The 21,681-nt window shown below is 45.2% G+C and overlaps 1 protein-coding gene across 1 annotated transcript in view; it reads right to left on the bottom strand.

Moving 5' to 3' along the window:
* ACSBG2 (acyl-CoA synthetase bubblegum family member 2) overlaps positions 1–21,681 on the bottom strand; it is a 45,116-nt gene that overhangs the window by 21,626 nt on the left and 1,809 nt on the right. Inside the window, exons 2-7 of the mRNA XM_043464369.1 lie at positions 21,340–21,569; positions 20,332–20,420; positions 19,527–19,647; positions 15,236–15,322; positions 10,744–10,893; positions 2,301–2,477 (exon numbers count right to left, since the gene is read on the bottom strand). Of these exons, the coding sequence (XP_043320304.1) occupies positions 2,301–2,477; positions 10,744–10,893; positions 15,236–15,322; positions 19,527–19,647; positions 20,332–20,420; positions 21,340–21,569 (854 nt within the window). The remainder of the gene's footprint in view (positions 1–2,300; positions 2,478–10,743; positions 10,894–15,235; positions 15,323–19,526; positions 19,648–20,331; positions 20,421–21,339; positions 21,570–21,681) is intronic.

The raw sequence follows: 21,681 nt of genomic DNA, 5'->3' as shown, positions 1-21,681 counted from the left end.
AGGTAGAATATTTTTGGAAGGCAGTGTGACAGTGCTGTTAACATTTTAAATACAGCTAGGCTATATTCTGTGGGTGATAGAACTCAGCTGGACGAAAGACTCCAATTCACAGAGAAACACGTGTGAGATGCTCTTAGTGCATCATTTTGTAATAAAATGAAAACAAGCTACGTAGCCAGTGTGGGGGGGATTGGCTGAAGAAACTGTGGCCCAAGCATGAAGTGGAGTATCATGAAAGATTCTCCCTCAAATTGATCTACAGGTTCAATGTCATCACTATAAAAAATAGGCAAGCTATTTCATACCAACTGACAAGCTGCATGGAAATGCAGAGGACCTAGAATAACCAAAGCAATTCTGAAAAACAAAATCAGAGGACTTACTATTACTTGATTTTGAAACTGACTATTTAGGGTGATCAACTGTCCAGATTTGTCCAGAACTGGAGGTGTTCCTGGAGTGTGGGTTTTTACTTATGAGCCGGGAGAGTCCTGGTAAACAGGGACAAGGTGATCTCATCACCAAAAAGCTGGGAAAATAAAGTCAGTGAGGTTTTGGTGTAAGGATAACATAAAGATCAATGAAACAGAACTGAAAATCTGAAGATGAATCTTTACATTTATGATCAATTGATGCTCAATAAAAGTGCCAAAGACAAACAAACAAGTAGAGAGTTTAGCTAACTTAGAGCGTTCTTGCCAGACACAAAAATTACCTCAAAATGGACCACAGACCTAAAAGTAAGAGCTATTAACAGATCTAAAAGCCCTTCAGAAGAATACATAAAAGAAAATCTCTGTGCCTTTAGATACAGTATGTGAAGGTCATTTAGTCATGTCCGACTCTTTGTGACCCCATGGACTGTATGTAGCCCACCAGGCTCCTCTGTCCATGGAATTCTGCAGGCAAGAATACTGGAGTGGGTTACCATTTCCTCCTCCAGCCCTGAGGGTAGGCAATGATTTTCTTACAAATTAAACCAGAAGCATGAAAGGAAAAAAAATCAATAAATTGGAGAGTTAACACTCATTAGAGGTGAACATTTTCTGCTTTTCAAAAGACACTAGTAAGAAAATGAGAAGACACGCCACAGAACTGGGAGCAAGTATTTGCAAAACCTATATTTGATAAACAATTTGTATGAAGAACACAACATTCAACAAGAAGATGTACAACTCAATTTTTACACAGGCAAAACTGTGAACAAGAGATTTTTCCAAAGAAGATACACAGATGGCCAATAAGCACAAGAAAAGTGGCTCACCATCATTAATCATTTGAGAAATGCAAATTAATAGGAGAGAGACCACTTCACATCTGCTAGGATGGCAATAATAGTAAAAACAAAAATAGTAAGAACAAGTGTTGGTGAGGATATGGAGGAACTGGACCTCTCATACACTTCTGGTGGAGATGTAAAATGGCACAGTCTCTTTGAAAACACTCTGGCAGTTGCTTAAAATGTTAAGACAGGGAATTCCCTGGCAGTCCTGTGGTTAAGACTCCATGCTCCCACAGCAGAGGGCACGAGTTTGATCCTTGGTCAGGGAACTAAGATCCTGTGTGCTGAAGCCAAAAACAAGTTAAAACGGCTTTGTTCCTAGTGCTAAGTTGCTTCAGTCATGTCTGACTCTTTGCAACCAAATGGACCATGGCCCACGAGGCTCCTCTGTTCATGGGATTCTTCAGGCAAGAATGCTGGAGCGGGTTACCATTTCCTTCTCCAGGGGATCTTCCTGAGCCAGGGATCAAAGCCCCGTCTACTGGGCCTCCTGCACGGCAGGCAGACTGTTTACCGCTGAGCCACTGGAGAAGCCCATTGATACTTCTGAAGATACGCACGTTCCCAGTAAGTGGGGTAAACATGAAGACGCAAATAGCTTCACATCAGTTCAGGTCAGATTCTACTACCAAAAATGTTTGGTTTGTGGAGGGTTTTGGAGCTGGGAATACTGAATTAAAAAAAAAAAAAAAAAAACAACGCTACACACACACACACACAAATTCTGCCTTTAGTACCATTCACATTTTAGTCTTAGGTAGTTCAGTATACAGTCTGCAAATCTGTGGACACCATGACTTGGATAAAGATAAAAACAAAAAGAAGGTGGTTAACTGATTCACATGCTGCTAAAGGGGAGCATTAGCTGAGGACAGAGAAGGAACCCCCCACCCTACCAGATCTGGGCCTTGATGGAGCCATCCACCCTTCCAAGCTGCCCTTAACCTTGACCCCACACCCCCAGATCTGGGCCCTGATGGAGCCGTCCACCCATCTGGGCTGCCCTCAACCTTGATACCTTGAGAGCGTCTGGTTCAGCAAAGTAGATGAAAGCCCCGACCTTTATGGGCACCCAGACGTCCATCATCTGAGCTGCGATGTGGCTGAGAGGAAGGTAGCTGACCACCACCTCCTGCTTTTCGGGGGCATAAGCCAGGTTGTAGACCCTCGCCACTGACCCCGCTGTCCACGTGATCTAGAACACAAGCTGAACTTAGGATCCAGTGAGATCCGACATACTTCCTCCTCCTCCTCCTCACCTGAGAGCTGTTTAAATACAGTTCTTTAACAAACGCAAGGCACCTCCTAAACGCTAGGCACTGCTCCTGTTCTTTACAAACATTGAGTCATTTAGTCATCTTAACACTGGAGTTGATAACTGTGATTCTCCCCCATCGTCAAGATGAGAAACCAGAGGCACAGAGAAGTTCACTAACTTGCCTGAGGCTGGGATGAACTGTAAACTACAGTGGGCAGCTTTGGGGGATTACCAGACACCCCAGGATCCAAAAGGAGACCCTAGAGTCAGGATGTCAGAAAATCTGAAGAACTCAGTAAGTGTCTCAGAAGCAATCTTGACTCTTGGGGCTTCCCTGGTGGTCCAGTGGTTAAGAATCCACTTTATAATGTGGAAGATCAGGTTCAATCCCTGGTCAGGGAACTAGGAGCCCACATGTCGCAGGACAGCTAAGCCCGTGCACCACAACTGCTGAGCCTGCTTGCCACAGTGAAAGATCCCACATGCCATGACTAAGACCCAACACAGCCACACACACAAAAGAAATCCTGACTCCACATTTACTAGCTGAGTGACCCTGGGCTATTTGCTTAAAATCCCTTGGAACCTCTATTTGCTCATCTGTAAAATGGGCACAGAATTTCCTTGTGCCAACATAAAATTAAGAAACCAACACTGTCCAAAAAACAAAAAGACCACCCTTAATCCCATGGAATAAACACCCCAACAATTAGTGTATTAATGTTTTTCTTTAAAAATTAAAAAAAATTTTTTTTCCATTTATTTTTATTAGTTGGAGGCTAATTACTTTACAATATTGTAGTGGTTTTTGTCATACATTGACATGAATCAGCCATGGATTTACATGTATTCCCCATCCCGATCCCCCCTCCCACCTCCCTCTCCACCAGATTCCTCTGGGTCTTCCCAGTGCACCAGGCCCGAGCACTTGTCTCATGCATCCCACCTGGGCTGGTGATCTGTTTCACTATAGATAATATTCATGCTGTTCTCTCGAAACATCCCACCCTCACCTTCTCCCACAGAGTCCAAAAGTCTGTTCTGTACATCTGTGTCTCTTTTTCTGTTTTGCATATAGGGTTATCATTACCATCTTTCTAAATTCCATATATATGTGTTAGTATACTGTAATGGTCTTTATCTTTCTGGCTTACTTCACTCTGTATAATGGGCTCCAGTTTCATCCATCTCATTAGAACTGGTTCAAATGAATTCTTTTTAATGGCTGAGTAATATTCCATGGTGTATATGTACCACAGCTTCCTTATCCATTCATCTGCTGATGGGCATCTAGGTTGCTTCCATGTCCTGGCTATTATAAACAGTGCTGTGATGAACATTGGGGTGCACGTGTCTCTTTCAGATCTGGTTTCCTCGGTGTGTATGCCAGAAGTGGGATTGCTGGGTCATATGCAGTTCTATTTCCAGTTTTTTAAGGAATCTCCACACTGTTCTCCATAGTGGCTGTACTAGTTTGCATTCCCACCAACAGTGTAAGAGGGTTCCCTCTTTCCACACCCTCTCCAGCATTTATTGCTTGTAGACTTTTGGATAGCAGCCATCCTGACTGGCGTGTAATGGTACCTTCATTGTGGTTTTGATTTGCATTTCTCTAATAATGAGTGATGTTGAGCATCTTTTCATGTGTTTGTTAGCCATCTGTATGTCTTCTTTGGAGAAATGTCTGTTTAGTTCTTTGGCCCATTTTTTGATTGGGTCATTTATTTTTCTGGAATTGAGCTGCAGGAGTTGCTTGTATATTTTTGAGATTAATCCTTTGTCTGTTTCTTCATTTGCTATTATTTTCTCCCAATCTGAGGGCTGTCTTTTCACCTTACTTATAGTTTCCTTTGTTGTGCAAAAGCTTTTAAGTTTCATTAGGTCCCATTTGTTTATTTTTGCTTTTATTTCCAATATTCTGGGAGGTGGGTCATAGAGGATCCTGCTGTGATTTATGTCAGAGAGTGTTTTGCCTATGTTCTCCTCTAGGAGTTTTATAGTTTCTGGTCTTACATTTAGATCTTTAATCCATTTTGAGTTTATTTTTGTGTATGGTGTTAGAAAGTGTTCTAGTTTCATTCTTTTACAAGTGGTTGACCAGTTTTCCCAGCACCACTTGTTAAAGAGGTTGTCTTTTTTCCATTGTATATCCTTGCCTCCTTTGTCAAAGATAAGGTGTCCATAGGTTCGTGGATTTATCTCTGGGCTTTCTATTCTGTTCCATTGATCTATATTTCTGTCTTTGTGCCAGTACCATACTGTCTTGATGACTGTGGCTTTGTAGTAGAGTCTGAAGTCAGGCAGGTTGATTCCTCCAGTTCCATTCTTCTTTCTCAAGATTACTTTGGCTATTCGAGGTTTTTTGTATTTCCATACAAATTGTGAAATTATTTGTTCTAGTTCTGTGAAAAATACCTTGGTAGCTTGATAGGGATTGCATTGAATCTATAGATTGCTTTGGGTAGAATAGCCGTTTTGACAATATTGATTCTTCCAATCCATGACACACGGTATGTTTCTCATCTGTTTGTGTCCTCTTTTATTTCTTTCATCAGTGTTTTATAGTTTTCTATGTATAGGTCTTTTGTTTCTTTAGGTAGATATACTCCTAAGTATTTTATTCTTTTTGTTGCAATGGTGAATGGTATTGTTTCCTTAATTTCTCTTTCTGTTTTTTCATTGTTAGTATATAGGAATGCAAGGGATTTTTGTGTGTTAATTTTATATCCTGCAACTTTACTATATTCATTGATTAGCTCTAGTAATTTTCTGGTAGAGTCTTTAGGGTTTTCTATGTAGAGGATCATGTCATCTGCAAACAGTGAGAGTTTCACTTCTTCTTTTCCTATCTGGATTCCTTTTACTTCTTTTTCTGCTCTGATTGCTGTGGCCAAAACTTCCAAAACTATGTTGAATAGTAGTGGTGAGTGTGGGCACCCTTGTCTTGTTCCTGATTTTAGGGGAAATGCTTTCAATTTTTCACCATTGAGGGTGATGCTTGCTGTGGGTTTGTCATATATAGCTTTTATTATGTTGAGGTGTGTTCCTTCTATTCCTGCTTTCTGGAGAGTTTTAATCATAAATGGATGTTGAATTTTGTCAAAGGCTTTTTCTGCATCTATTGAGATAATCATATGGTTTTTATCTTCCAATTTGTTAATGTGTTTTTATCTTTCAATTTGCTAATGTGTTCAATTTGTTAAAAAACAAAAAGACCACCCTTAATCCCATGGAATCAACACCCCAACAATTAGTATATTAATGTTTTTCTTTAAAAATTTTAAAATTTTTATTGGAGTCTAGTTGCTTTATAACTCTATGAATGTTTTTCTTTCTCCAGTGCATACTTTGATGCAAAGTTTTAGCATATCTATAATTTAGCAATCTATCCTTCTTACTGGTATCGTAAACTGGTCATTAATCCAGCCACGTGGGCCTCGGCACTGTTATTCCAACAGGCCAGGCAAGGTCCTGCCTCAGGGCCTTTGCACTGGCCATTCCCACTGCCTGTGATCTGCTTCCTACAACTGTCTCCACAACTATTAATAACTCCTTGGGTGCTGAATTGCTAGTTAAATTTCACCTCTTAGAGAAGCTGTCTCACCCCCAAACCGAAGCTTCCAGCATCTGTCTAATCCTCTAAGTACTACTTGCCACAATCTCAGTGGTTTTATTTATTCGTTCCCTGTCTGTCTTCCTGGGGGCCGCGATTGGGTCTGTTCTGTCCAAAGCCATTTACCAAGCACATAGTAGATGCCCAGTGAATTTTTGTTGAGAAGGGACATTTAAGAGCAAGGAAACATGTAAAACCCTTGGCCTGTAGTGAGCCCTCAAGATTTATCCCTTGTCTTTCTCTGGGTCTCAGGATGGAGGGATTTTCCTTCTGCCACCATAAGCACTGTCTCTTCCAGAGGCCCAAGGAATCCAGCACCTATTTGTTGAGGTGCATGCAGACTGTGATTAAAGTCGTTCAAACATCCGTGGGTTCAGAACCTAGCTCAAGCTCATTCTTTGCTCTCTGACCTTGCTCAAGTCATGTCCCCTCTCTGAGCCTGTTTCCCCATCTGTGAAAGGGGTTAATGACACATCTTACCTCATGGGGTTTCTGTGAGGGGTTATATCTGTTTCTCAGCATGGCCTAGTATTCTACAAAATGGGAGAAACTTTGAATTGTGGACATATGTTGAGAACCTGGGACTAGCTTTGACTTCTTGCTATAAAAATGATGACGACTATGATGATTTTAACTCATTATTGACTGGGGGATTCTTGCAGAAACAAATGCCTGCAGCTCGAGTTTTCATTTTGGCTGGCCAAAAATCAATTCTGTGATTTCACTAACACTGTTTTGCAGGTCATTACATTCAGCAGTTTACACTTGACACACTTATAAAGTCTTCTCTAGCATCATGAGTTTCACTTTCCATATCGGAATCAATCACTAAGGTTTTTTGTCTTCTTGTGGGTCTACATTCGTATTGTCTGAATCAGAACTATGTTCTGAAGAACTGTCATATTCTGAGACACTTGTATGTACATTGCTCAGACGATCAGAGAAAGTATTCCCATAAAATTCACTGAAAAATTCATCTTTGCATAAAATTTCACCATGTGTCATCTTTGAAGATTTTACGGTAATAAATTAGCACTTATCACATACACAAAGTTGGAACAAAAACCTAACAGAGAAAAACGTGAATGATAATGACAGTTGTAAGTTGTCTAATGAAACTTTGATCAACTTTAAACTCTAACAACTCCACACTTGATGTTAATTGTATCAGTGTCTAAAAATGTACTGATACGTCTCCCGTCAATAATGGACAACAAACGATGTATTAAAATGTCTCCAGTCAATAATGCGTTAAAAGTCATGATAAAGGACACTGATGAGGCTGTGTGCCAGGTATCACTCTGAGCATTTATATCTGTGTGTAGGTTAAGTGAACTGTTAGCCGCTCAGTCATGTCTGACTCTTTGCGACCCCATGGGCTGTAGCCCTCCAGGCTTCTCTGCCTATGGAATTCTCCAGGCAAGAATACTGGAGAGGGTAGCTAGTCCCTTCTCCAAGGGATTCTCCCAACCCAGGGATTGAACCTGGGTCTCCTGTATTTCAGGCAGATTCTTACTGTCTGAGCCACCCGGGGAAGCCCATGTGTAGGTTAAAGATAGCAGCAAATTCTCTGCCACCCCCTCCATTCAGAGCTAGAGTCTGTTTCCCTTTCCCCTCACAGGGCTGGTCCAGTGGCTGGTTTTGACCTGCAGAGTGGGGCACCATGTGGACTTTTGGCCCTGAGCCCTAATAGACGTCAGCCTGTGCCTTTACGTAGTGTGTGCTTGCCCCAGCACCACATTGAGAAATTCAACCACCTCACTACCTCCATGCCACAGAGAAACCCAAGCCCCAGGAGACATGTGAGTGAAGCCCCTTTTGGAGGTCCAAACCCAGCCTGGGCACCAGCTGAGTTACCCCAGCTGACACTCTGTGGGGCAGAAAAGACACTGCTGAGCCCTGGTCCAAATCTGAGACCCAGAAATAACACACTGTTGGTGTTTCAAGTCACTCAGTTCTAGAGTGGTTTGTTACACAGCAGTAGCTAACTGACACAGTATGGGACATAATTTAACCTTCACAGCAACTCTAAGAGGCATCAGCTGTTCTTGTCTCCATTTCACAGGTGGGCAAACTGAAGCCCAGAGAAGTTAAGGGAGTTTTCTCAGGTCACACAGCTAGCAAATGGGGGAGCCAGGATGAAGATCTGGGCATACTTGCTCCAAGAGCTCGGCGTTCATCAACTGTCTTCAAGGAGATGATCTCAGCAGACATGAAGCCACTAGGAGTATGAATGCTGGCCAGGGTGGGGTGGGGGCTTCCTCAGACCCTCTCCATTCATTCAGTCCACAAAATGGATTGAATCTTCCTGTATGCCAAGCACTGGAGACACAGCAGTGAACCCAACAGAATGCCGCTGCTCTCAAGGAGCTGATGTTCACGATAAACACGTGACTGTATATAATATGTCAGTGCACGGAAAACAGTAGCCAGAGGGGATCAGGGACTGATGGAGTGGTTTATTTTTATTTGCTGTTTTGAACATGAAAATCAGGGAGGACTTCACGGAGGTGGAATTTGAGCAGGGACCCCGAGGAGGTGAAAGAGGAAGTCAAATTGGTCTCTAGGAAAAAGAATTCCATGCAGAGGGAACAGCCAGAGCAAAGGCCAGTGTGTACTGCCAACTCTGAAGCTGGGTTGGTGCAAAAAGCTATTATAAAGTAGAAACGCTGGGACTTCCCTGCTAGTCCAGGGGCTAAGACTCTGTGCTCACAGTGTAGGGGGCCCAGGTTCAGTCCCTGGTTGGGGAACTAGATCTGACATGCTGCAGCCAAGACCTGGTGTAGCCAAATAAAGAAATATATATATATATATATTTTTTAAAGTAAGAAATGCTTCATTGTAAAACTATCAGTCTTTCTGACTCACAAAGGGGAGTGTACGTGTTGGGTGTACGTCCTACCAGACACTTTTCTGCTTTTAAAGCTTACAGGTGTGTACATTGGTCACTACCTTTTTCAATTTTTAACAAAAACTGCCTTGCTCTGCATACTGTACTTCAGCTGGCTTCAACATATTTATAGTGATCGCATCTTATCTTTACACCTTAGCCACATAGATCAACAGCGTAGTTGAAAATGTGGACCGTGACACCAGCCTGCCCAAGTTCAGATCCTGGCTCTGCCATGCTGCTTGCTGTGTGACCTGGACCCAGCATTTTAACCTCTCTGGGCTTCAGTTTTCTCATCTGTAGAAACAGCGGCCACCTGATAGAACAGATAGAATCATAGAATCACCGAGAGGATTTACAAAGTGTAAAACTCTCGGGATGGACCCTGGCATATCACGGGCATGTAACAGAAATAAACCATCACTGTCTTTCTTGTTCTTTAGAAAAAAACAAACAACAGCTTTATCAAGGTGTAATTGACATACAGGGAACCACCTGCATTTGAGGTGTACAAGTTGGTGCATAGTGACTTATATATGCAGCCATGCAGCCATCCCCACCATTGAAATGGTAATGTTCCCTGTTCCCATCGCCCTTTGTCATGCCTCCTTTTTGCCATCCCAAGCAGCCAACATCTGCTTTTGGTTCCTGTAGACAAGTTTGCATTTTCTAGGGTTTGCACCACACAGGCTTATTTTCCCAACCAGAGTTTGAACTTGGGCTCTTGGCAGTGGCACACGGATCCCAACCACTGGCCCTCCTAGGAATTCCGTTTCTAGGCTTTTATAGAAATAGGATCTTTTATTTAGCTACAGTTTTAAATTACAGTTAGGTCATTATATTCACTTTCTAATTAATTTTTTAATTAATTTATGGCTGCACTGGGTCTTTGTTGCTACACATGGGCTTTCTCTAATTGCAGCAAGCAGGGACTACTCTTCGTTGTGGTGCATGGAATTCTCATTGCGGTGGCTTCTCTTGTTGTGAAACATGGGCTCGACAGCATGCCGGCTCGGTAGTTGCTCCACTCAGGCTTAGCTGCCCTTCTGCGTGTGGAATCTTCCCAGACCAGGGACTGAATCTGTGTCCCCTGCATTGGCAGGTGGACTCTTAACCACTGGACCGCCAGGAAAGTCCCTTTCTAGGGTTTTATATAAATAGTATCTTTTAGCATGGATTCCCCTATTCTTTCCTACCAGTGACCTAAATTACCATCAGCTTTGGACTCCACTCAGACACGCATGCATTTCCCCCAAGCACAGAGCCTTCCTCAAGTAACTGAAACATCAGCTCCCGCTTTACCCCCTGAAACCCAGTGTTTACACTGCCCTTTCACATACTTATTTTATCAAGCGTGGTTCTGAGCTCAGACAACCCAGGAGGCAGGGACTTTTACATCACACCCATTTTACAGATGAGGAAACCAAGGCTTAGAGATCTTGGACATGTTGCCCAAGATCATAGAGCCAGGTCTCCTGCAGAGTCCCTGATCTCAACCCCTGCACTATGCTGCCCCGACCTTGGAAGTGTTGGCTTAAGTCTCTCTGCCCCACAGATCAAGGTCTCCCATGCCACTGTGCTCCTAAACACCACTGTGCTCCTGTGGGTCAAGAATAAAAACAGTCTGAAGGCCTCTGCCCCAGGGCAACGAGACCCTGGAGGCTGCGGAGCCCAACCCCGTCAGCAGAGACAGCACTTACATTGTCATGACTGAGCATCACCCCCTTGGGTTGGCCTGTGGTCCCGGAAGTGTAGATGATCACGGCACACTGATTGGCCTTCTGGCTTTTTATGATCTGGTCCAGCTGGGCATCAGGAATGCTACTGCCAAGTTCTAGGAAGTCATCCCACTACGGAAAGAAAAGACCAGCAGAGGGTGGCGGCTCAAGGGTGTGAGGGGTCAGGTCTTGCCCCACCAGCTGCCCTGGAAGGATGATTCCCAGCAGGTGGAAAGGCACTTTATACAGAGGCCCTGAGACACCTGCTTCTCCTCCACTTCCTGGGCAGGCTACTCAAGCACCTCGGCCTCAGTTTCCTCATAGGTAAAATGGGGATGATGTCAAGGCCCAACTCTTTGGGTTGTTCTAAGCAGTAAGTGGGTCACTATGTGTAAAATGGTTAGAACAGCAGAGTTCAGGATCATTTGTTCTCTGCCTTTCCAGATTCCACTCGGCACCTCAAACTTAGTGACCAGATTGATGGAACTGAAGGCCATCCTGAGTGGCTTAAGCTAGAAGGTCCCATCTGCCTGGGCCACAGTGATTGGACTGGTTCTGGACATGTGACCTCAGATGGCCCAATCACAGTGAAGGTCAGAGCTTTGGCTGTAAGTGCTGGGACATGAATGAGTCATCTGAACATGAGGTAACCTGAGGAGCTGCTGGACTGTCTCAGGACTAGAGGGAAGCAAGGTTAGTGGAGAGCAAAATGGAGCCTACTAAGTCATTTCAGTTGTGTCTGACTCTTTGCAACCAATGTACTATAGCCCATCAGTCTTCTCTGTCCATGGGGATTCTCCAGGCATGAATACTGAAGTGGGTTGCCATTTCCTTCTCCAGGGGATCTTCCTGACCCAGGGATTGGACCCACGTCTCTTATGTTTCCTGCACTGGCAGGCAGGTTCTTTACCACTTCACCACCAAATGGAGCCTTGGGCATGTTATTTGAGCTCCTGGTTCCAGCTGTGCATGGGTTGTAGTTACATGAGCCAACAAATGGTCTTTGACGTTTAAGCCATTTGGAGTTAGGCTATTATCCCTTGCAGCCAAAGATATCCTTAGTAATAAGACATACATCACCTCCCTCTGGCAGATGAAGAAGTGGAGGCTCAGAGGCGGTAAGTTACCTGCCCAGGGTCACACACTAGGTAAACAGAGGAGTTAGCATTTTAACCCAAGAGTCCAGAGCCTGTGCTCTTAATTACCTTAGAATTTGATGCTTCACAAGGAACTGTTGGGCTGTATGAACCGAATTTCACATGAGAGCTGCAAAAATGCTGTCTGTGATCCTCCAGTGAGGCTCTGGAGGAGGACAGTATCCTGTCTGCAAAATAGAGGGCTCTCCATGTCCTCCAGAAATGGCCAGCATTGCCTGCAACCTGACAGGGCAGTGCTGGCCCCATCCAAAAGGAAAGGACCTTTCACCAGAGCATCCCTAACAGGGTAGTGTGATGATGAGAGGAGCAGTGCACACAGGCCTTTGGAGGGACCCTGTCCTTTTCTGAGAAATGCCCCACCCCCCCCCCCCCACAAAAGGATGCTCCCCTAATGGCAGGTGCAGGACCTCATCCTCCCATGGCCATGGGAGGCCACAAATGATGGGATCACATAGACACTTGACCCAACCTAGTCCAATGCAGTGCTCTGTTGGAAATCTGGAGTTGGTTCCGAGTCCAACTCCAGGCATCACCACCTGCCCAGTTAATGGTCTTCTTCTGTCATCCCTCTGCCCTCAAATTTCACCTTTTAATTTCCCAGGCATTTCCTTTTTCTCTCAGTTCTAATGAATGTATTCCTAAACTGAATCTAAAAATGGGAGGTTCTACTCACCCTGGTAGAGAAGTAGATTCTTAACCTGTCACAAAACTGTTGCCTGTAAATCACTGTCCTCAACTAGAGGCAATGTTGCCCATACCCCCCTCCCCCCGGCCAGAGGACCTAGGCAGAGTCTGAGGATATTTGTGATTGTTTCAACTAGGATGTAGTAGGTGGAGGGAAGCCAGGGTTGCTGCTTGACACCTTAAAATGCACAGGACAGCCCGCACGATGAAAAATTATCCACCCTGAACTCTGCTCAGTGTTATGTGACAGCTGGATGGGAGGGGAGTTCGGGGGAGAATGGATACATGTTTATGTATGGCTGAGTCCCTTCACTGTCCACCTGAAACTATCATGATATTATTAATTGGCTATATCCTAATACAAAATTAAAAGTTCAAAAGAAAAAAATCATCCACCTTGAATATCCAATGAGGCTGAGAAACCCTGCCGTAAATAGTGTTTCTAACAAAAGGGTTTAACTTATTCAGACTTAAGATCTTGTTGCCGTGATGGTCACTTTTAACCTCTGAAATGTCTGTGATTCTGATCAGTTGTCTTACTTACTTGGTTATCATCCTGGTCTTAATATTCTAAGGTTTTCTGAAAGGTGCACAAGCTGGCGAGTGTTTCAGCCAGAAAGGATCACTGTCATCTTTCCTCCCACTTGAGTGGAGGGAAAACCAAATAAATTCCGTGACATGTTAGGACTTCTGATTTGGATCATGGGTTTAATGGCCTGATCTCAGGAACATTAACAACAGGAGCGTGGGCTGGTCCCTTACAGACCTCCTGCCCTGACGTCTATGAGTTAACTTGTTGTATCCTTAGAAACAAGACCCAAACCCTCTCCTTTGGCTTAAGTGGGTCTCTGTCGCTTGCACTCAAGCATTTTCTGACTCTAGAAGGCCCTGAGGCAGAGTGAATTTGCAAAAAAAAAAAAAAAAAAGCTGTGACATGTATGATGTCACACAGTTTTCAGGGGCCCTGTCCCTCGCTTAGTAAGAGGTGGAGTCTGGTCTGCAGCTTGGCCTCAATGTGCTCCTTCCAAGAATAGGGTCATTCAAGGCAGGACAGCTTCTGCCTGAATATTTCTCTCCTCAAAACATTCTCTCTGGAGACTTTCCCAGTGGTCCAGTGGTTAAAGACTCTGAGCTTCCTTCTACTGCAGGGGGCGCAGTTTCCATCCCTGGTCAGGGAATGAAGATCCCCACATGCTGCCCAGCATGGCAAAAACAACAACAAAACAAACAAAAAACCATTCTCTGTGGAGATCTGAGCTACCAAACAAGCCCACAGGTCCAGAAGACATCGCAGAAGCAGAAAAAGAAAGAAAGGTGCTGGAGGAGCCCCAGACGCAGAGTCAGGACCAGGCTGCGGACCAGGGGCTTCTCTTTGAGTGCAAATTTTTTTAGGGAATCCCCCCCCGCAAAAAGGCTTGTAATCAAGATAAATAATATTTCAATGCAATATTTTAAAAGTCAATATCAAAACAAAGCAAATCTGTGATGGATGAAACATCAAAATTTGAAAAACAAAGGCAGGCTCCAACAGGGCTGTTGGTCCAAGCCATAGCAGAAATGGGCGCCCCTTGTATGTGTATTTTCGTACATTAAAAATAGCTAACAGTTTTAATAAAGATACTGATGACTTTGCATCTGTGAGAGCCAGGAAAGTAAATTTATAATAAATTCTGACTTGAACATAAATTAAATACTTAAACTTAATGTTGTGAGTTCCAACACATCTTATTTTCAGTGCTGCAGTATTTTTTCAGTTACGCTGTGTGCGCTGCATGCGCTCAGTCTGTCCCACTCTGCGACCCAATGGACTTTAGCTCACCAGTATCCTCTGTCCATGGGATTTTTCCAGGCAAGAACGCTGCAGTGGGTTGCCGTTTCCTACACTAGGGGATCTTCCCCGCCCAGGGATCAAACCCACATTTCCTGCATTAGCAGGCAGATTCTTTACCACTGTGCCACCAAGGAAATCCTCAGTTACGCTAATGCTCTAAAAAAAAAAAAAACACCTAATAATAAAATGATTGGTACTGTCTTATGCCACCAATTCTGGGGGTGATTTGTTACACAGAAATAAATTACCAGAACAGGCACCTTCCGGGAAATCAGACCCTTCATGGCACAAAAAAATTCTCTCAAAAGCCTCACCCTCTTCCCTTGTGAGGTCTCGCATCTCCCTTGCCCACCACCCAGTGGGTGGGTGAGTCCCCAACCACTTCTGTGGGCTTCCCTCCTAACTCGGTTGGTAAAGAATCTGCCTGCAATGCAGGAGACACAGGTTCGATTCCTGGGTTGGGAAGATTCCCTGGAGAAGGAAATGGCAACCCCTTCCAGTATTCTTGCCTGGAAAATCCCATGGACAGAGGAGCCTGGCAGGCTACAGTCCATGGGGTGTAAAGAGTCGGACACGACTTAGCGACTAAACTACCACTACTACTACCCACTTCTGTTGCTCACGACCCAGTTCCCTTGAGTCCTCGCTCATTTCCTTTGTATGGCTCCGCCCTCCCTCTCTGGAACCACACAGTTCCATTGCAAGTCCCCGCCCACTTCCCTGTATGGTCCCCCCTCCCCCCGTCCTTTGCCAGTGCCCTCCTTCGCTCTAAGGCCCTGTCCTCTCCTTTGTTGACACTTACAGAATACAGGTTTTTACATTTGCTGTCGTCCACGGGTGGCTTGTACTGAACAATCGCTTTTAGGGTCTCCATCTTGTTGCTCGGAATCTGAAAGAAAGTTGTTCAGTCGCTCAGTCGTGTCCGACTCTTTGCGACCTCATGGACTGTAGCTTGCCAGGCTTCCCAGTCCTTCACTATCTCCCTAAGTTTGTTCAAACTCATGTCCATTGAGTCGATGATGCCATCCAACTGTCTCATCCTCTGTCGCCCCCTTCTCCTCTTGCCCTCAATCTTTCCCAGCATCAGGGCCTTTCCAGTGAATCTGCTCTTTGCATCAGGTGGCCAAAGGATTGGAGCTTCAGCTTCAGCATCAGTCCTTTCAATGAATATTCAGGGTTGATTTCCTTTAGGATTAACTGGTTTGATCTCCTTGCAGTCCAAGGGACTCCCAAGAGTCTTCTCAGGCACCACAAATTCGAAAGCATCAATTCTTTGGCACTCAGCCTTCTTTATGATCCAACTCCCAACATCCATACATGACTACTGGAAAAATCATATCTTTGACTATACAGACCTTTGCCAGCAGTGATGTCTCTGCTTTTTAAATAAGCTGTCTAGGTTTGTCATAGCTTTTCTTCCAAGGAGCAAGCATCTTTTAATTTCATAGCTGCCATCACCATCCCCAGTGATTTTGGAGGCCAAGAAAATAAAGTCTGTCACTCTTTCCATTCTTTCCACATCTATTTGCCATGAAATGATGGGACCAGATGTCATGATCTTTGTTTTTTGAATGTTGAGTTTTAAGCCAGCTTTTTCACTCTCCTCTTTCACTTTCATTAAGAGGCTTGTTAGTTCATATTCATTTTCTGTCATTAGGGTGGTGTCATTTGCATTATCTGAGGCTATTGATATTTTTCCCCAGCAATCTTGATTCTAGCTTGAGGTTCATCCAGACTGGCATTTCACATGATGTACTTGGCATATAAGTTAAATAAGCAAAGTGATAATATATAGCCTTGATGTACTCCATTCCCAATTTTGAACCAGTCCATTGTTCCATGTCCAGTTCCAACTGTTGCTTCTTGACCTGCGTACAGGTTTCTCAGGAGGCAGGTAAAGTGGTCTGGTATTCCCATCTCTTTAAGAATTTTCCACAGTTTGTTGTGATCCACACAGTCAAATTTATGCATGGACCTCAGGATAACCTGGCCCAGAAGCATGTCCTAAGCTCTCTCCCACAGGGACCCCTACCTCTTTCCCTCCCCTGCCCACACAGTATAATTTGGCTATCAGTAGATTCCAACCATTGAAGAGGGCTGAGGGCAACAGCCTCCTGAGTTCTGCTGTACCGAGTTGTGGCTCTTAGTTGATGAGTCAAAGGACAACGCTCTTGGCTCCTCCTCTCTTGGCACCTTGAGCTACGCAGCCAAGATCCAGCCAAACTTCTAGTTGGCATCAGGCCACAGAAATTCTCCATGAAGGTGGCCAGAACCTGGGCAGGTTCAGAAGGCTCTACCTAAACCTAGAACTGTAAGGTTCAGGGGATTCTTGTCCCCTGCAAGAATCTTGTCATTCATGCAAGGGGAGGACGTTTGGATCTGTGGCACATTCCTAGCCAGTGCAATGAAGATGTCACTTCCAGCATCAAGAATGCTGATTATAGGCAAGTCTCTGCCATGGCCTGGAGAGAGAAGATGACAACAGTGCTTTTAACTTCTGGACAAGAGTTTTCCAGAAAGAGAAGGAACAGACATCCAAAAAACCTGAAGCAGGCAGTGGCTGGCATGTTTGAGGGATGTAAAAAGTCCAGGATGGCTGGAGTGAGGGTGGAAGAGAGGAGTCCAGGGGAGGAGGCAGCAAAGGGTGTGAGGGCCAGGAGGCCTTGCCCTGGGGAAGTGATGGTGAGGAGTCTGCTGTTTATTCTGAAGGAAGAAGGAAGCCCTGGAGGGTTACAGGCTGCGAACATCACCAGGAAAGAAAGATTTCCAAGTGGACCTGAACATGCAGTTTGGGAGGAGCCTGACTCTGAGTCTTTCACTCAGAGCAACCAGAACAACAAATCTTCCGCAAACTGCATCTTTGGTCAGACTAAGTCTCTGTGTGCATGCTCAGTCATATCCGAATCTTCGCCACCCAACGGACTGTAGCCCGCCAGGCTCCTCTGTCCATGGGATTCTCTAGGCAAGAATCTTGGAGTGGGTTGCCATTTCCTTCTCCAGGGGATCTTCCTGACCCGGGGACTGAACTCATGTCTTCTGCATTTGGGACATTGGCAGACAGATTCTTTACCACTGAGCCACCTGGGAAATGAAACTAGGAGATGGAAATAATTCAGATATTGCTTTATGCCTGTGAGGTTGAAGATACCAGACCAAGGACTGGAAGTCATAGCAGCAGGGTGGCTGCAGGGGAAGGATGGAACACAAAGCATTTTCTAACAGCGGGAAAACCCAAATCGGAAGCCTATATTCACAGTAAGGAGGGAAAGGGCCCTACCCTCACTCATCACCAGTCACCTCGCAATGAACAGGACGGACAAGACATGAATTGAGTACCAGGGACCAAAGAAGCGTGGCTTCAGAAAGCAATTTCAGAAAGTAGAAGTCTGGGGAGTTTCCTGGCAGTCCAGTGGTTAAGACTCCATGCTTCCACTGCAGGGGCCACAGGTTCAATGCCTGGTCAGGGAACTAAGATCCCACATGCCACGCGGTGCAGCCAAAAAACAAAACAAAACAACAACAACAGAAAGACAACCGGAAAGGAGAAGTCTGTGCTCCCTGAACCAGCTCAGGTTAGGTATTGCGTTGAAGGAGCCCTTGTGGCACAAAGTGTCCACTTTCATTAAGTCAGGCTGGATTTCATTGAGTCTGGTGAATCTACCCTAATTTCAGTGAAGTTAATATGTGGACAAACACCCTTGATGTTCAGAGGATACTGTCTTTGGCACTGATGGCAAGACTTGAATCTCAACTTCAGAAATATGAAATGTATAACACAGGAGAAATGGAATAGGGTATTAAAGAAACAGTCAGAGGACTTCCTTGGTGGTCCAGTTGTTAAGACTCCATACTTCCAATGCATACTAAGATCCCACATGCTGCGTGGTACGGCAAAAAAAAAGTACGGAAGGAAAGGAGGGAAGAAAGAAATAGTCACAGTAGCTCTTGGGCTGAGCAATGACTCTGGCCGTGGAGGTTCACTCTTCCCAAGGACTTCCCTCCTTTCAGAATACTTCTCTGAAAAGCTAGTTCAGACAACTGCAATCATTCAAACACAAATCATGGGAAACATTTCTCCAGCATCCATACAAAGATAATGCAAGGAGAAGCAAGAGGAGTAAGAGAGGAGTCAGATTTCACTGAGTACAAAAAGTCATGGTAGGATTTCCCTGGTCTCCAGTGGATAAGAATCTGCCTGCCACTGCAGGGGACATGGGCTCAATCCCTGATCGAGGACGATTCCACACGCCGCAGAGCAACTAAGCCTTCACAACCACTGAAGCCTGCACGCCCTAAAGCCCGTGCTCCACAACAGGAGAAGCCACCACAATCAGAAGCCCTCTCACCGCAACAAGGAGTAGCCCTCATTCACCACGACTAGAGAAGGCCCACGAGCAGCAACGAAGACCCAGCACAACCCAAAAGAAAAATTTTTAAAAGTCACAGCAAAGCAGAGGAAGATTGCCCCCCAAACTTCTAATATAAAATGTAAGATGTAACAAGCTCAACACAGCTTGAAAGGAAGGACCCAAAGCAAACATAGACACTCTGGGGGGAGAGCCAGACATCCACCAGAAAGTCATGAAGCAGTGACGCAGCCAGACGTGGGGAGGAGACAGCAGAGAAGCACAAAAGCATTTCAGAAAAGAGGGTGAGTGTAAGAGATGACAATTGAAAGCATGACAAGGCTCAAGATAACGTTTCTAAGAGAAAACTGATAAACAGTGGGCTGTATATGAAATAACACACAAATGCATTTTTAAAAATGGAGGCCCAGGGGACTTCCCTGATGATCCAGGGGTTAAGACTTCACCTTCCAATGCAGGGGGTGCAGGTTTGATCCCTGGTCGGGGAGCTAAGATTCCACATACCTCCCTCAGCCAAAAAGAACGAAAACATAAAACAGAAGCAGTATTGTAACAAATTCAATAAAGACTTTAAAAATGGTCCACATCAAAGAAATGGAGGCCAAGTAGGAAAAGAATATGCTTTGGAAGTTAAACTCCTCCACTTTGCACACATCCATTCTTCCTTGGTGATGGGCGGGCAACAGTGGTGGTGGGCGGGGGATGGGGTGGGGCGGCAGTTGTTACCGAAAGGATTTTCTGCAACTGTGCGCCATTTTCCACCAGCAGGATGTTCACTTTGGCGTGAGTAATGACGTATTCACAGGCATCCGCGGAGTTGGTGGCATAAATACCAACACAGAAGCCCCTGGGAAAAGAAAACACACGCATGTGTGTGCCCACATACCTGAGTCAAGAACTTCCTGGAAGGGGAGGAAAGGGTCTGGGGGTAGGGTCCGCTGGCAGGTTCTGAGTCTGAAGTCCTGCCACCAACTTCCCTCCCTCCACAACTGGACAATGACGAAAAGGACAGGAATGACAGCGATGATGGACTCGAGATGTTGCTATGACATGGAGCCCTCACAGTACCCATTTTACAGATGAGGAAGCTGAGGCTCAAGGGCGGGAAGTCGCTTGTTCAGGGTCTCATAGTAAATAAGAGGTGGGGTTTGGAACCCCCACCCCTCCCCCAGCCACCTGTTCCCTTCACTCACAACCTTTTCTTCTTGCTTTCAACCATTATGTGGTGGGTTTGTATCTCCCTGCTGCCAGATGACCTCAAGGAGCTTTCCAAGCACTTATTGGCTGCTTCCCTTAGTGGTGTTTCCCTTCAAGTTTCCTGCTCCTTTAAAATCTTTCTGTGTTTTTATTTCTGAGCTGTACAAGTCCTTTGGTGTATTTCAGATGACTGGGGAGTGTGTGTCTATCTCACTGGCTTGCCTAGGGCTCTCTGCTCATATCTCAGTGGAAACCTGTGCGGGCACCAGGCCCCCGGAGCAGCAGCCCCCCACCCCACCCCAACATTCACAGTGTCCAGGGCCCAGGATCTTACCCTGCGAAGGTGGCACCAAGAGCTGCAAGAATCCACTCGATGGAGTTAAATCCAAGGATGCCAACTGAGTGGAAAGGCTCCAAACCCAGCTGGGAAGGCAAAAACAGACGAACAAGCAGAAAACAGACACACAGAGGAGGTTTGCTTCCAGAGGGGACCTGCTCACTGGGAGAAGGTGGACTCCAGAGTCCATGGAAGTCACGTTGGGGAAAAGCCCATGTTGAGATGGAAATCCAGAGTGTGATTTTTTTGGTGACCCTTGGGAGGCTGGTTTGCCTTGCTCTACTTAATACCCCCTTTTGTATTCTAATTTTTATGGATTTTAGTTTTTAATCATTCTAACCAACTTTAAGTGCACAGCTCAGTGGTATTAAGCTCCTTTACCCTAACCCCCCCCCCCCCACCAAAATCCAGGGGAATTCCCTAGTGGTCCAGTGGTTAGGACTTCATGCTTTCAGTGCTGAGGGCCCAAGTTCATCCCTGCTGTGGGAACTAAGATCTCGCAAGCCTCACAGTGTGACCAAAAAAAGGACATTCACACTGTTAGGCAACTGTCCCCACCATCCATCTCTAGAACTTTCTCATCTTCCCAAACTGAAACTCTATCCCCATGAAACACTGACTCCCCAGCCCCTGGCCCCCCACCATCTATTATCCTTCCTGTCTTTGTGGATCTGACTCCTCCAGGGACCTTCCATAGAGGAAGGAACTGAGGCTTCCTGCCAAGAGCTAGCCATGCTTAGAAGTGGACCCTCCTGCCTCAGTCAAGCCTTCCAATGATGTAGCCCGGGCTGATAGCTTGACTACAATCTCATGCGAGATCTTGAACCAGATACATCCAACTAAATCACTCCGTAGAGAGGGGACAAAGATATGAAAGAAAATTTTCACCAGTTAACCTTCTTTCTTGGGGTGCCTTGTGCATTTTGTCCCATATGTATTTACACACAGAAGGAATGATTTAATACATGATGAACAAATAAAGGAGTGAGTGAACCACGCATTTACCTTGAGCATGGCTCTCGCAGTCTTCCGACAAGCCTCATAGTACTGGTTGTAGTTCAGAACGTCCCACTTTCCATCCTTCTTTGATGCTAGGGCAGGATAAGTCCCAAATCGGTTGACTGACTCCCGAAAAAACTCAGGGATGGTCATAGGGCTCTCATGGCCTGGCCCATGTCTTGATAGCCTCATAAGGACTTCTCCATCTCGGTGAATGGTCCACAGCCTAGGAGTAACTGCAGATAACCACCAGACTTGGATGGCACACGTTTTATATTCACTTCATACTCAGGAGGCGGGAGGGGGCTCTTTTTTTGATACTGAATGAATCCCCCGCTTCGAGTGAAG

Source organism: Cervus canadensis, chromosome 4 (assembly GCF_019320065.1).
Source record: "Cervus canadensis isolate Bull #8, Minnesota chromosome 4, ASM1932006v1, whole genome shotgun sequence".
Classification (NCBI taxonomy): Eukaryota; Metazoa; Chordata; class Mammalia; order Artiodactyla; family Cervidae; genus Cervus; species Cervus canadensis.
The sequence above is the reverse complement of the archived record's forward strand: the minus strand, read 5'-3'. Positions and strand labels throughout refer to the sequence as shown.